Below are 16,627 nucleotides of genomic sequence, written 5' to 3'. Positions count from 1 at the left end.
ATGAAATTGACTAAAATGGACAGAATGCTCTATCCCTGAAGTCTTCATTTTATTTTATTTATTTGTATGAGAATTTGTATCCTGTTAGAACTCTGATTTTTCAGGGAAAAATGTATGTCTATGTCACTCTCCGGGTCTTCAACTATATTGCAATCCATGCAAAAAATCACATGAATCTTGCTTGGTTGGGTAAAGGAGTGATGAAAGGAAAACCAACAAACAGATTTATAAAATGCATAGCACATGTGTATTGTGTAGTAGATAGTAAGATTGTTTGCTGATACCTGTACTTATTTATGTTAATACTAATATAATATGACTGACGAAATATAATGTACTTTAAAAATCCTGTTTATAATGTCTTGAAACTGTAACTAATAAAATTGGTTGATTGTTATAAATTTGTTTACTTGTAGCCCTCCAGCGGACTTCACCTGTCATATATAGACTTGACTCGCGATTATCCGGATTGCCAGCCGCGATGAAGTAACATAGTAAACTTAGAAACTTGAAAAACAAAGAGTGTGATACTGTGAGTTTACTACAGTTAAAACAAATTTGCGATGTAGTAGCAATGAAAAGAAAAAATTACGCCAAATGGCAATTACCAAATGTTTTAAACTAAATTAAACATGATTAAGATTACATTTTAATAATTAAAGTCAACCAGTAATTAAACATAAGTACACCATGTGCATGAAGGATGGGATGGTTAACTGGTTAAATAATAAACAATTAAATTTTCAAACATTAATATTCTATGTATTAATTTAAGCTGTACATTTGTTATCACATTTTATTTTCTTATCTTATTTCATTTCATTTCATTTCCTTTTCTTAGGTACATTATATTTGCTTGGACTTGATGGTCTTTTTCTTTTGTTGAAACTGTTCATCTTTTTAGCCAAAATCTCGTCAGAAATGTCCTTTTGCATTTCACCTTCGCAATCATTCTGTTTATTTTCAGATTCCATTAACCTCTCTATTTCAGGGTTCATGCCTTTGAAAGATAGTCTACCTTCTATCAGGTCCTCGCAAAAAATAAAACTTGATTCAGAAATAAAATTTCCAGTAGCATGCCGCATTTCATTAGTAATTATATTCGAGTACAAATCCTCATGGCCAAGAGTGTTTTCCAATTCTTTTTCAAGCCTTTCCTTTGTTTTCTTCATAAATTTCATATCCAAAACCGATTTGGGTAGCTGTAGTTTTTTTCTGGCTGCCATAATTTTACTAATTCTTAGATTCGAGGAGAAAGATCTAATTACTTTTACTTATAATAATTAATTCAGTTTTTACAACTTTCCAAAGAATCCAAATTAAAATTAACCTATTGAAAAATTCATTTTGTGTTTAATACTTTTTTTTTTTTTTCTTTAAATCTGGCTTTACTCTGATTAGCCAATGTCAAGTTTGTAGATATTTTCAAGTTATTGAATTTATACAAGTATGGACTCCGTCTGCGCCGGCGCCCGCCGACATACGCGCGGCGCCCCTTTAGAGCGCTTCTCAGTCAGTTCCACCACCAAAAAACACCAACTAACACAAAAACCAGCCACTCTTAACAAAAAAAACACTCCAAACAAGCACAGCACGCGCGCCAGCAAACGCCATCACAGACGAAGTCCTTAATACTTTTAAATGATTTAACTTTTCAATTTTATTTTTTAGGTTATCTTCAAAGAGTATGTAATCACTACGGTTATCTTTTTAATTTTTCTTACTTTATTCTTTTTTTTTATTAACTAGTTTTACGGTTCTGGATTCTAGCCCTTTTAAGCCTTGTAGTTTAAAATTACAGTGTCATGAATTCAATGCTGCCTTACTCATGGACGTATCTATTATATCGATAGCCTTACTTTATTCGTCCAATCTTTTTTCAAAGAGTATGCAATCACTACGTTAAGGTGGAAGCGACGGGCCTGCCCGCGAAATCAAATTTAATTTGGTTATTCGCAGTTTGTAAACTAATGCGACAACGTAGGCTTATGGGTATTTTAATTGCGACAATGGCAGTATCATCCTCACAGGTTTATATAAAAATATTTACTTGAAAAGGTTCAATTTTAAGAAATTAATTCTAATATTGACTAATTTGTGAGAATAGTCGATACTGGAATTAATTTCTTAAAAATAAAAATCATGAAATTGCCGTATTGCTTACGGCAATTAAATGATTTTTATTTATAAACACGGCAATCTCAATCTGAAGTATACGGCAACTTTATCAAACTTGATCTGCTTTCTGTGTTTCGGCGTCCGTAACCGTAACTTAAATCCAGAGCCGATAAATATTAGAGGTGTAAAAGTAACGAAAACGAGCGTACCCGTATGCATTCGTTACTATAACAATTAGTACTCGTTACTTTCGTATCGTTACTCGTTACTTTTGATACCACGTAAGATGAACGAATCGAGTCGTATTGCGTACGACAGTATGAAGTCGCGGCGTCCGCATCGCAACATTCGTAATTTGTAGAAAACATACTTAGGTCTACATTGCATACAAAGCTGCGTAAGGTGCAATTTCTCACTTTTCCGTATTTTGAACCAGACGTGTGTTTAAGTTATTCTCAATTTAGTTTGATTTAATAAGTGTAGAACTACAAATGAACAGTTGACGGAATCTACTAAAATATTAAAAATTTTAACCTTGGGCTTGAGCTTATGTTAAATATCTATACTATTACATAAAATTAGAGTATCTGTCTGTAATTTCCAAATAACTGTGTCAATATTAAGCTCATATGGTTATTTGAACGATACCATAACAGAATCATACGTTTTTAAAATTTTAACAATAAACTAAACAAACATCTAAATTCACCGAATGAGCGCGCCTGCGCGTAAAACATACGGTTAGCAAACGTTTCAATACACGTATCTACGGTACTTACGTGAACCGAAACAGTGTAGGAACCATAGGAACGGTCATACGACGAAAAGTGCGAGTAACGAGATGCATTTGTGAGTAACGATTCGGTACTCGGTACTAGATGGCGCACCCGTTACTCAGTAACGAATACATACGGTTCGCTACAGCTCTAATAAATATAGTAAAAAAAAACCGCAACTCTTTAGTACATATTCTTTGGCGCCCGCGCGGCGGCGTGTTTTGGTGTTTGTGTTTTCAAATTTCATTTATAAATCACCACATTATTACATTTACTTAGTGTTTTGATATGACTAGTGATATCTATTTGAATTAAATACATGAAATTGAAGATCTAGCGAGAAATTAACTTTAACATAGTTTATTACTTTCATATCGACAGACGATCAGAGATCGTTCACTAGGTTTACAAGAACGATGATTTTAATTATAACCAAATAATTGTTCATAGCGTCTAAGATTTGGTTTGGATATTGAATTTAAGACTGTAATAAATTGTCTAAAAGTTCAACCATAAAAATACGATGCAAGTATCAGAAATAGATAATGTTAAAATCTACAATCTCAGTGCCGGAAAGGCTCTACCTGAGGTAAGTTACAAGTAACTCTATTCGTTAGCCAATTTTTCTGTTATTAATGTAAAAAGCACTAAATAATAAATATTTACTATTAATTTTAGTGGTTAACAGAAAGAAAGAAACGTGCTCTTTTGAAGAAAAATGTGGATCTCAGACGGAGAATTGAACTTATTCAGGAGTTTGATATGCCAGGCGTTAGTACTAGTTTACGGGTGTCTAAAGATGGACAGTACATCATGGCCACAGGAATTTATAAACCTAGAATAAAATGTTTTGATGTGAACAATTTGTCACTTAAATTCGAAAGGTGTCTAGATTCAGAAGTTGTAACATTTGAAATTCTAAGTGATGATTATACAAAGGCAAGTATCTAATAATTTTATTATTAGCTTTCGCTGATGTGTCTATATCAGAAGTGCTTCGAGTTTTCCAAATGTTTGTCCAGTCTATTCTTGAATTGGTTAATAAAGCTTAACATAACCACATCCTTGGGCAATTTATTACATATATGAATAACTCTGTTGGTCAGTAAGTATTTTAATGGATTTGACGATGAAAATTATTTATATTGAAGCTTCATATCATGTCACCTTAGTCTAGCATTGCTGTTTCTCAGAAACATGCTCTCAAAATTTGAAACATTATAATAGTCATTTAGTATTGTGTATGTTTCAATTAGATCACCTTTTTCTCACCTGCTTTTAAGAATGCTAAGTCAAAGCTTTGCAAGTCTTTGTTTATAGGGAAGATTTTATTTTAAAGGTTATTAGGAATTATGTATGATTATATTAAAATACATTGTATCCTTAATTTTTGTCATTTTTTATTTTTCAGATAGTATTTTTACAATGTGATCGCTATGTGGAGTTCCACGTGGGGCACGGCCGGCATTACCGTCTCAGAGTGCCTCACTTTGGAAGAGACATGAAATACCATCGGCCATCTTGTGATCTGATTGTTGTGGGAGCTTCCAATGTAAGTCACTAAAGTATTTACTTAATAGCTGATGCCCGCGATTTCGTACGCGTGGATATATAGGTTTTTAGGGAACTCATTAATTTTCCAGCATGAAAAGGAGCCTATGGGTTAATCCAGGGTATAATCTATTGCCATTTCAAATTTCAGCCAAATCCATCCAGTAGTTTTTGCGTGAAAGATTAACAAACATACACACATACATACATACACACAAACTTTCGCCTTTATAATATTAGTGTGATAGTGTGATGTGATGATAGCTTGTGTCTACTAAACACATAAGTATAGTTAGAATACTTATTATAAAATATTATTTAAACTCAAACTTATATCTAAGAATCAGTCTATTAATTTATCTTAGTTTATACTACATAGACAGACACTTTGTTGTTATGTGCTTTGAATTGCACATAACAATAAAGTGTCCCTACACTAACTCAAAAGACTTAGTCCTTTTAAGTCTTCACTCTAGATCTGTATTCTCGTTGAGCTGGATTGACTTGATTGAACCTATGTACGTACATGTTACATAAATATTACAAAGAATATTTTCATATTTGCAGGAAGTTTATAGACTAAATTTGGAATTAGGGCAATTTCTAGCTCCATATGTGACAAAGGCAACTGAGATAAACTGTTGCAGTGTGAATGAAGAGCATGGGTTGCTTGTGTTCGGCACTGAAAGTGGCCATGTGGAGGCCTGGGACCCTCGCACTAAGTCCAGACAGGGAATATTAGATTGTGCATTACACTGTTCGGATACTGAATATAGGTAAGTATCTCTTTTTATAATTTTTATTATGTAGTTTTTTGTATATAGAAGTTAAATCAAATTAAATAAAGATGAGACAGAGTGAACACACCATATTATTAATCTTCTTTTGAAAACTACTGACATTTGTTTAGCAATATTCTCTGCAAGAAATGACTTCAATAATTAAATTTAACTGATTTTGTATAAAACAGCACTAATACTGCAGTTGGACAGTGCTTAGTGTTTTTTAAATATATTTTTAACAAATACTTTACTACATAATGTCCATATTGACCACATACCAAATTGTATCTCTGTACCAAACTTTGTCAAAATTGGTTAAATGGTGGGCCGTGAAAAGTTAGCAAACAGATGGACAAACACACTCTCACTTATACTCTCATTTATAATAGTATGGATTTAAGAAATAAGCAGTTCGGTCGACCGATATAATTATTATCTGCGTCCATATTTGCAGAGATTGCACCAGAGGAACAATGTAGTTGAACAAATTGTGTTGCAGACTGTTTCCTCTAATATGTATGTAATTTTATTATGTTATAGAAATAGCACATTGCCAGCAATAAGTGCCTTAAAATTCAACGGCGCATTGGAAATGGGAGTAGGTACATCCTCAGGTCATGTGCTGCTGTATGACATAAGATCTAGCAAACCTCTGCTGGTAAAAGATCATATGAATGAGATCCCTATCAAGTGTATAGAGTTCCATAAACAGATGGATTATGTTTACTCAATGGATGCTAATGTTGTCAAAATCTGGGATAAAAATACTGTAAGTTGACATAATTAAAATAGTTTAGTAACAATTAGTCGATGCCTGCGACTTCGCGCTGATTTATGTTTTTGAATATCTTGCGGGAACTCTTTGACTTTTAAGATAAAAAGTAACTGTCTTCAGGATGCAAGCTATATGATAAATTGGCTAAACAGACGGACATTGAAGATTAAACAGACTGATAGATACACTTTAGCGTTTATAATATTAGTATGGATGTACATGGTTGAGTAACTAACAACAAACAAATACTAAATGCAGACACTATTTCCACAGTAAAAATTAGTTTATTTGCATTAATTGACATGTTATATTGTAGTTAAAGTTGTTAGTTACTTATATTGGAAAGCCCAAAACTAAACTGCGGGACTTACTAGTTATTCAAGTTCTAATAATAATTTGGTAGGAAAATCTATCTATAAATTGGTCTATTGCAGGGCAAGCAGTACACAAACATTGAATCATCTGTGGATTTCAATGATTTATGTGTGATACCAAACACAGGCTTGACTATGATGGCAGTTGAAGATCAAAAAATGCAAATTCACTATGTACCATCATTAGGTAAGTCTCAAATTAGTGTTTAGGGTCCCATACCTCAAATTAAAAAAGGAACCATTATTATAGGATTGTCTTTATTCTGTCTGTCTTTCATGGCTATCAAGTCAAGTGAATCAAAACCTATAGGATACTTCCCGTTGACTTAGAATCATGAAATTTGACAGGTAAGTTGGTCTTAATAGTACAAATAAAGGAAAAAAATCTCAAAAATTGTGAATTTTTGGATACATCATACCTACATACATACATACAGTGTTTGGATGGTCAATAAAATCTGTCAGCTTCTAGTAGATTTTTGTTGGTAATCGACAAAAATATGAATATCGATCGTCTGTGGCTTAGGTACACATCACATGTTTAACAACAATTCACAATTTTAAGGTTTTTATGATTTATTATAGGCCCGGCGCCTCGCTGGTGCGCCTTCCTCGACAACTTGACGGAAGAAATGGAGAGTTCGGCTTCACAAACCGTGTACGACGATTACAAGTTCGTCACCAAACAAGAGCTGGAGTCTCTCGGCTTAGATCACTTGCTGGGGACCAACTTGCTGAGAGCTTACATGCATGGGTAATAATGACTTGTAATTATTGTTATGATCTTCTGTATTTTTGAGCCAAAGTAATATAATATACCAGTTGACCAGACGGTAAAATGAGTCAAGCACTAAGTGTCAAAGCAGGACAAAAAGTAAATGCAGTTTATAACCATAGGCCACCATGCCTGCCAAGTGCAGATGGGTAGACTTCACACACCTTTGCCACCACCACACAACTTTCAGCAAGTTTCCTCACAATGTTTTCATTCGCAAGTGATATTTAAACTTAAAACGCAACTCCAAAAAGGTAAAGGAATCGAACCTGACCGACTTTTTCACCACTATTTTATCACTAATTTAAAGTATTTCATTTCAGATATTTTGTGGATGTTCGATTATATAAAAGGGCGAAATCAATCGCCGATCCGTTCGCCTTTGAAGAATATAAGAAACGCAAGATCAGAGAGAAAATCGAACAGGAGAGACCATCCAGGATCAAAGTGGAAGACAATTTGCCTAAAGTCAACCGCGATCTGGCGTCTCGCCTTTTGGAGAGTGACACAAGGAAGAAAAAGCAGTCCGCTAATTTACTTAAAGACGACAGGTTTAAGGTGCGCATAATATGAAGTACTAGATGATGCCCGCGAATTCGTCCGCGTTTAGGTTTTTGAGAATCCCGTGAAAACTCTTTGGTTGTGAGCCGAAAAACATTGATTGAAAGTACAATTCGATTCAGCACACTGTGGCGCGTCGCTGATCGACGCCATTCTATAGTAAACACAGGTGGCGAATTAGTGGTTCGACTCAACTCGGCGAGCTTTGTCGACGCCAGCCTTTACGATTCACGCAATTTTTCTTGGTCGGCGCGAACAACAAAAGAGGGCTAACAAGTGACAGTGAAAACGAGCATAAGTCGGGCGACAGATATGCAGTTACTCGTGACTAATATCTGAGCGGAAGTTAGATTGCGCGAATAGCGATGTTGTCCATTAATCAAATCATCAACTCTTCCAAACGTCAAAACGCGTAATGCGCGTCTTGGAACAGAAGCTTTTATGAAACAGTGAAATGTGACGTCACAAACTTTTGAGGTTCTTTTTTTTTAGGTTAATCGATAATTAAAATGGCAACTAAACTTAAAACCAACAGAGGACGTCGATTTAACGTATTTTCTTAAATCTAAGAAATAAATTTATTTTTGACATATTAGCCCTATCTCTATTATATTGGACTGGATTGCTCATTGAATTCAGTTATTTATTGGGACCAAAATGCTGTTGGGAATAGCGTGAACTCCATTATCCCTATAAACAACCAAAGTATTTTTCATCATGCCTTTTCAATTACGTGCAATTAAATTTTCTCTTCTTTTCGTAGGCTCTGTTTGAAAACCCTGACTTCGAGGTGGATAAGAAGGCCGACGAGTATCGCCTACTTAACCCTGTACTCTCAAGGCTCGACCGTAGCAAACAGAAACCTAAAGTGGAAGTACAGCATATTATGGAGGTATGTTATTACTTATTAGTTCAATCATCATCATCGTCATATTTTCGCATATTTTTTTCAATTTACATTGGCAGCGTTTTAAAATTCTACATGGCATCTCTATTTCTATCTGATAGTGCTTTACTTGGTGGAGATAGAGGTCAAAAATCTTAACATAAATACTTACATAGGAAACATAAATGGTAAAATATGGCAATAATTTAATAAATAGTACTTTTCAACTGTATGCAGTACAAATAACACGTAATAGTGTTTTAAAAAATCTTATCATTATTTGTTTTCTTCTAGACTGAGGACACTGAAGACAAAGATTCTGATCGCGAGTTGTATGAATCTAGCAGCGAGAGTTCCGATGATGAACGAACGTGGGCGAAAGAAGTTAAAAAACAACACAAAATCATTCGATACAAAAAAGAAGATCAAGCTGACGAAGCAGAAGATGTTCCAAATGAAAAAGTATACGAGTTTAGTAAAGCTCCTACGACTACGAATATCAGAAGTATCGTCCAAGTGAGCAAAAAGAGTTTAGGTGACAGATTGGCTAAAGAAGGCTCAGTAGTAGTTTCCGGCATCGCGGGGAACAGGGAAATGAAGTTCTCTATGAGAGATAAGAAGAAGCCATCCGAAATTCAGAAAAAAATGAAAAAGCACCATGAAGAAAGAAAACAGATAGTTAGGAGAACTGGGTATTTAACTAAGAAGAAACTCCCTAAAATGTAAATTATATCTGCAATATACTTGTTGTTCTTTGTTTCCTTTCGTTTTATTTAATCTGTGACGAATTAAAGTTAACACTATCCGGCTCTGGGCAAAGATAAAGTACATATTATAAAGTATATTGAAATAAAAGAAAGACCTTTTATTCACATATAAATTACAAGTACTTTTGAACCGTCAAATGCATCTACTACTGGTTCGGAATGCTTTTCCTACCGAACATAACCAGCAAAAAACTTATTTAATATTATTATTATAATCGGTGGATAACACGGTTCCGACTCCTAATCAGGTTCCAAAAGTTTTAGGATATTCTGTAACAGCCCAGAGTTGGTGGAGTTTGTAAACCCCTGTGCCTATCCTTTCGTCCCGCCGGATTGTGAGACTGAGGGAATAGAGAGATCACCTGCCTTTGTGCTCATACCTACTAGTCCAAATATCTGCTGCGTAATTCTGCGTAAAATATTAATGCGCAATTTTAATGACGCAATTTAATTTAATATTTGAGTGGGGTAATAACGTGTCGTGGGTCTGTTATAGAATTTCAATAATATCTGGATATAACCATGTATACCGTACCTATACAATACAACCAATATTGTGGCGATTCTCTTAAAAAACCGGCCAAGTACGAGTCAGACTCGCGCACTGAGGGTTCCATAGTCAGGTATTTTTTTCCGACATTTTGCATGATAAATTAAAACTACCTATTATGCATGAAAATACATAAAAAATCTGTTTTAGAATCTACATGTAAAGCCCTTTCATAATGATACCCCTCTTGGTATTACCTTACTTTGAAAATTTAAACTCATTTTGATTTTTTTTAATGATGTAACCCCAAATTCACGGTTTTCGGATTTATTCCTTTATTTATGCTACCTACCTAATGCTACCTGCCAAATTTCATGATTCTTGTTCAACGGGAAGTATCCTATAGGTTTTCTTGACAGACACGACGGACGGACGGAAGGACAGACAGACAACAAAGTGATCCTATAAGGGTTCCGTTTTTCCTTTTGAGGTATGGAACCCTAATATCATCAAATACCAATATATCCGCGATACTGAATCATGCCAATATAATAAAATTATTGATAGGTATCGATAAAAACATAAGCCCCCCAATAATTTGGGACAAGAACAGAATACCAACTATAAAGTGAGCTACAAATGTTATGTATGTATGTAGTATGTTGTTCAATATATCTTTACAATGTTTAATCAAATTACCTCAAGCTTAGATAAATGTATTCAAAATTGTGCAATTGAAACTATGTATTGAGGTTCACGCCTCGCTCTACTTTAGTGCACACAATGCAGTTTTTCTCGTTCCTTATCTTTTTAATGTAAGGGTATCAGAGTTCAACGTTAATAGCAAACCGTTGGTCGAGTATAAAGACATGAACGTGCATATTATTTCAATATGACCCTTATGTATTCATGTAAAAAAATATTATAAAAGTAATATAGTACGAAATATACTGTTTTAGGAAAGAATTTGTCATACCTACTGTTAACTATTTGCGATTTCAAAGAAATTTTGAATAGATACCGTACGTATTACGTTTTCATTTTCATACATCAGTGTTCTTTACCTCTGCACAATTCTCGTATAACTTTTACTATCACCAAACAATTTAGAAGCTGCACTAAAATGCAGTTCATTGCTATGAGCTTCTATAAATATTATTGTAGTTCTTATTGGAAAGAATATCTAGCAAAAAGTAAAAAATGGTGGGTAATTCTTAAAACAAAGAAACTTGTCATGGTCAATGGTTAACAGTTGAAAATATTGTACCAGACAACTGAAGATGCAAAACGACAATGGATCATACGGTAGTAGTGAGTATTAGAAATGCGAATAATTATCTTCTATATAATTATTTTGTTATTCTTGAATACCGCCCATAAATAAAATAACGTTTAGACATTACATGAGTTATCTTTTTATATAATGTGCTCTTTGGTAATTAAAGTATAGATATGAGTAATAAAGTAGCTAATGAGCTTTTATTTCAATGCATAGCTAGTGATCTGCTGGATAGCCATGTGCTGGGCAATGACAAGCTGGGCGAGCCAACTATGGAGAGATCCACTAGATCTAGCCTTGACGTCAATAGTGTCGAAGTGAGTGCATTTTTTGTTTGATTTTATGTTTTACTTAGGTAAGTATATAGATTATTCCCCTTTGTTTCATAACCCCTTAATATTTAGATTTTGCATAGGTATAAGCAGGCACGGGTGTACATATTATATCCTAATTGAGCAATCATTACAGATTGGTGAAATAACGGAATCCCCTGACACTGAATATATGAGCACATCTGCTATTTTACACTATTGTAAATCAAAGGTTAGTACCTACCTACCTACCTAAGTCCCTACGTAACTAGTTTGATCTTTCACTTGCTTGTCGATTGTGTATGTTTAGAAATCTATGCATGTTTGTCAGAGTTTGGGTACATTAACAAATGAATTCATATCTAAAATGTACCTAAATTGGTGCCATTCGCACGCTTTATTTATTTAAATAAAAAATGGTTTTGATTTGTAGCCAGGGATCTTGTTTTAATACATCTTATGTGATTACAGATATTACTTCCATATTTAAAACTTCTCACTGTTATGGGATTAAGGCCTGTAGTGGATGCGTCCAATTCTTCCAAATATGCAATTTGTTTTTCACATTTCCACTCTGCACAGGTTGCAGTATTTATGTTTGCTGGGTATATTCTACAGTACATGGCATGTTTCAGGTAAATAAACTCTTACCTATCAAACTAAAAGATTAGTAGGTACCAACTACCATAGCTAGATAATTTCTTAATCGATTCCCAAATCCCACCGATCTCCCAAAAAGTCTTAACCACAAGGTTAACACCGCTTACTTTCAATAAGATGTAGTTATTTATTATTATTTTCAGGCGAGACCGAGGTTTTTGTTATAAACTAGTACCATTAGCGCTTACGTCGTCGTTTGAATACGATGCCTACAAGCAAGTATGCTATGGTAACGTTGCATTCACATACATTGGGCCCAGTTTATTGCATTTTGCTGGGTTCTTGTACGCCTTATACCTCTTCAGAATATCTGACAATGAACAGCTGCAAAATCTTATGGAGAGGGTAAGATAATATTTTTTTTTGTATATTTTTTTAGAGTTCCGTACCACAAAAGGAAAAACTGAGCCCTTATAGGATCACTTTGTTGTCTATCTGTCTGTCCGTCCGCCCGTCGTGTCTGTCAAGAAAACCTATATGGTACTTCCCGTTGACATAGACTCATGTTTGGCAGGTAGGTAGGTCTTATAGCACAAGTAAAGGAATAAATCTGAAAACCGTGAATTTGTGGTTACATCATTTAAAAAATAAATAAAATGAGCTTAAATTTTTAAAGTAAGAAAACTATACCAAGTGGGGTATCATATGAAAGAGTTTTACCTGTACATGCTAAAACAGATTTTTATTTATTTTTCTGCATAATAGTACCCGAGTACGGAACCCTCGGTGCACGAGTCCGACTCGCACTTGACCGGTTTCTTTAATTCGACGTCGACGCCTTTATTTCCTAAATGATGCGGACGGTGCATTCTGAGATGAAAGTAAACTTAATTTCTGCAGGTATTTCTCCTGTCTTCATACGCACCTCAAGGTACGCCCACAGCTAAACCCAAACGTTTGTTACGGATGCTCTGGTTCTTCATTATTCTTAGTGTCCTGTGGATGTGTATGTCCCTGGTCTCCGTGAACTTGATGATGGCAAAAGGAACTATTATGTTCAGGTGGATGGAATCGAGGTATGTTCCGTGAAAATGTCTTAGTTGCAATTTGAGATGTTGTACGAATTATTTTGATTAAGTATATTTATCTTCTTTCTTGCCATCCCATCTTTTTCTAGATTTTCTTTTTAGTCTTTTTTGTTATTTTCACTGAATAACTTTTCTATTTTATTCTGATAGTTATTAATCTTCTAACTATAGAAGAGGAACCTACTTATGGGATGATATTTTCTAGTTCAGGTGAAATGTTGCTGGGGCTTAAGATTCTTCTTATAATTTGCACGCTGATCCACGACATGGTGCAGGCCACCGTCATCACGAGCTACTGCCTGCAGGCGCAGCTGCTGCAGGCGCATCTTATGTTCCTGAAGGAACGGCTCTTGAACAGAACCATCACACCATTGAATTGGATGAGAGTAAGTAAAGATCCCCTTATTAAACGAAGGAACATAATATTTTATTTTGGATTCTCATGAGGCATATAGTAGTGAATTTTTCATTTTCTAATAGACTTAACTAATTTCCTGTTTAAGCCAAGATATGCCAAAATGCCCTAGTAGGTTCCTATGTATCTTTCGATTGTTCAATCGCTTTTATTACCCAGAAAAATGTTAATTTTTAAAATGTACCTACCTATCGTACAAAACAGTAAAATAATAGTGCGCGTTGTTGTAAAAACAGATGTTTTTGAAATTTCGCAGAAACATTTTACAAGATGGTAATATATGATGTGCAGAATTTTTTAGATTTTAGTCCGTTTTTATAACCAGATTTTCAATGAATCTTATATACTTACACATTTTAGGAAATTGCTGAATTCCGGAAGCTGCTGAAATACTTGAACAACGACCTCGCCCCGGCCGTGTGCCTGTTCACCATCGTGAACATGTCGTGGGCGGTGTCGGGCGTCATGTGGCTGCTGGACTTGGACAAAGTGGACACCGGCACGGAGCCTATAGCGGGGCTCAGCGTGCTCAACCAATTGCTTTGGATATCTGCAGTGTTGGTGCCTTTTATCCAGGTCAGTACGACCACAGCGTAAATACCTAGGTACAGTGAGACGATGCCCTTGATGTTTGCGGATAAGTCAGCTTTATGGTCGGAGCACCTACATACCTGAACGACTAAACAAAAAAAGTTTGTTCTGCTGGTTGGTATAATTCCTTCCCCGTCTCGCCCTTTGACCCCGCAAGATTGCTGTCTAGACGTCTCCGTAGACCGGCTGTACTCCTATGAAGTATCTCTGGGCTGTGATACGACTATATGTAGATACTTGCTAAATTATCCCCGCGATTTCGTCCGTGTAAGTTTCAGTTTTTTTTAAATCCGAATTCTTTAATTTTCTGGAACTAAAAGTATTCAAGCTATCTCTGTATCAAGTAGATTGATCCCGCTATTTAGTCCATGTAGATTTACATTTTTTTAATTCCGTGGGAAGTCTTTGACTTTCTGGGACCAAAAGAAGCCTATGCCCTTCCCCAGGACGTTAGCTATATCTGTATACTTTTCGTCAAAATCGGTTAAACTGATGGCTCGTGACTTAGACAGATTCACTTTCACATTGGAAAGGGGTCACGACCCCTGGCAATGGAGAAGAAAATACCTGGAAGTGTTAAACTATTACGCAAAATCGTACCTACTTTCTTGCACTGCGGTGTCTTTATTGGGACTACTGGGATAAATTGACTCAGCCGAGTATCGAACACGGGACCTCTCAGGGTATATATAGTGCACACAGATGTGCTTTAGCAAACATTTTTATTTTTAACGCAGACTAAACAATAACAAAATAATAAATTATTATCAGTTATCTATCATTTTAGTAGGTATTGTGCTAGTACTAGTGGTAATGAGATAACATTAACATTTCCGCCTTCTCAAACCCGACAGAGATAAAACGTTCTATATTTTAGTTCCGCTTAAAGTGCGTAGATTATTGATTTAGCCTATTTAGAGTACTATAGGTATGCAAAGTGATACATAGATATTATGCTTTTATGTTAAGAGAGTTACAATTTGTACCTATCTATCCCTCTGAGATCTATCTGTCTCCCATTTTTCATTTTGAATGTATAAAGACAGCAAAAGTGTCACTCAAGAGTTTTTCTACAAATCTCGAATTGTACTCTTTCATTTGCACTGCGCATTTGTCATTATGGCAAGCGCAAAACGAAGATGACGTGATAGTTTTGTCACGTCATCTATTATGAATCTGATTCGTCGACTGAACACATCTCTTCTCTCCGCTTAGGTGAATACCGGGCCTGAGTTTTATAAAAGTGATTGTAAATGGTTTTTGTTTAGGCCGCACGTCTAACGAAGGAGTGCCGTCACACGCAGTCCGTGGGGCACGAGCTGTGCGTGCGGCCCTTCCTGCACCAGGACACGTCGCAGGAAGACATCAGCACGGTGCTCGCGTACGCCGCGTCGCTGCAGCTGCGCGCCAAGCTCTTCCACTACCCCATCGCGGGCCGATACATCTGCCTGCTGGCCACCGTCACTCTCATCGTACTATTTGCGTTAGGAATGTGCCATTATTTGCAATGATTCCAATCGAATTTAAATGATTAATGATAAAAATAGTAATTATAACTACTTAATTAATATATTTTTGAATAGAGTAATAATTTAATTGATTACTATTTATTTTTGTTTGATTTTCATTATCGTAACCCTACGTTTCCGGTTTCCACAAGCCCAACAATAAACAGAGACCATGTAATGAAACAAAGTCTGTTAACATATGTATATGTTAAATGACACATATAATAGCTAGTCGTGCTACGTGTGTGTTAACAATGTGTCTGAAGACTTCATTTATTTGACATTATTTAGCGACTAGTATCTGCAATGATTCGAATCGGGCTTAATTGATTAATGATAAAAATTATAATATATGAAAGAGTTGTTTTAAATTATAATATATGATTATTGATTGTTTATATTTGTTTCCTTTTCACGTTTTTATGTATTATTAGAATTATGTAGTTTCTATGTATCATTAGAATGAAAACTCGTATCCAGTCAAAACTAAAAAACGGGCAAAATTAGTTTTGACTAGTTAATAATACGTATAAGAGGCAGGGCCTCAAATTTCTATAGACAGAGACAGGTGGAAGGAAGAAGGGGAGGCCTTTGCCCAACAGTGGGACAGTTCGGGCTTACAATAATAATAAGAACAAAACGAGAAAAATATTAATTTTGCCACTGACGTCAAGTTCCATACAACTAATTAAAAACTAGTTACCCTTATGTGTGAAACATTAGTCAGCAGTCAAATACTCAAAATACCTTATCACATCTCGTTGCGAGGCGTTGTGTTCTTACCCGATTTTGACATAGGAAAATGTACAAGGAACCAAAAGCTTTTGCTATAATCCGCTAAACCAGACAAATCTGTATGGTGCAACCACAGCATATCGCATGCTGCATGTTGTACCATACATACATCTGGACTTCCGCAAAGTAACGCCTGCTTCTACACAACGCAGGAAAATGTTGCAGGTAAAAAATAATTATTAAAA

The 16,627-nt window shown here is 35.3% G+C and overlaps 2 protein-coding genes across 2 annotated transcripts; one reads left to right on the top strand and one right to left on the bottom strand.

The window, feature by feature from the left end:
• Positions 1-735: 735 nt before the first annotated feature.
• On the bottom strand, positions 736-1,360 carry LOC123864445 (M-phase phosphoprotein 6). Its single transcript, XM_045904872.1, has one exon. It carries the CDS (start codon positions 1,224-1,226, stop codon positions 825-827), a length of 402 nt encoding a protein of 133 aa, XP_045760828.1. The 5' UTR covers positions 1,227-1,360; the 3' UTR covers positions 736-824.
• Positions 1,361-3,084: 1,724 nt separating this feature from the next.
• Positions 3,085-16,043, top strand: LOC123867259 (nucleolar protein 10). The gene is made up of 18 exons (XM_045909240.1): positions 3,085-3,483; positions 3,573-3,833; positions 4,306-4,446; positions 5,013-5,221; positions 5,768-5,996; positions 6,437-6,563; positions 6,962-7,130; positions 7,475-7,709; positions 8,476-8,604; positions 8,893-9,320; positions 11,301-11,451; positions 11,603-11,677; positions 11,917-12,080; positions 12,249-12,450; positions 12,946-13,121; positions 13,339-13,519; positions 13,909-14,124; positions 15,408-16,043. Exons 1-18 carry the CDS (start codon positions 3,418-3,420, stop codon positions 15,648-15,650), a joined length of 3,402 nt encoding a protein of 1,133 aa, XP_045765196.1. The 5' UTR covers positions 3,085-3,417; the 3' UTR covers positions 15,651-16,043.
• Positions 16,044-16,627: the final 584 nt, after the last annotated feature.

The sequence above is a fragment of the Maniola jurtina genome, chromosome 1 (genome assembly GCF_905333055.1).
Source record: "Maniola jurtina chromosome 1, ilManJurt1.1, whole genome shotgun sequence".
Taxonomy (NCBI): Eukaryota; Metazoa; Arthropoda; class Insecta; order Lepidoptera; family Nymphalidae; genus Maniola; species Maniola jurtina.
Note: the sequence above shows the minus strand (reverse complement) of the source record. Positions and strands in the feature narration are given on the sequence as shown.

What these genes read in the sequence shown, in the direction of transcription:
- LOC123864445 (XM_045904872.1), bottom strand. Translation starts at nt 1,226, where the DNA reads ATGGCAGCCAGAAAAAAACTACAGCTACCCAAATCGGTTTTGGATATG.
- LOC123867259 (XM_045909240.1), top strand. Translation starts at nt 3,418, where the DNA reads ATGCAAGTATCAGAAATAGATAATGTTAAAATCTACAATCTCAGTGCC. An exon ending in TTGTTGTGGGAGCTTCCAAT is followed by an intron (nt 4,447 to 5,012) that starts GTAAGTCACTAA and finishes TCATATTTGCAG; the next exon opens with GAAGTTTATAGACTAAATTT. An exon ending in CACCATTGAATTGGATGAGA is followed by an intron (nt 13,520 to 13,908) that starts GTAAGTAAAGAT and finishes TACACATTTTAG; the next exon opens with GAAATTGCTGAATTCCGGAA.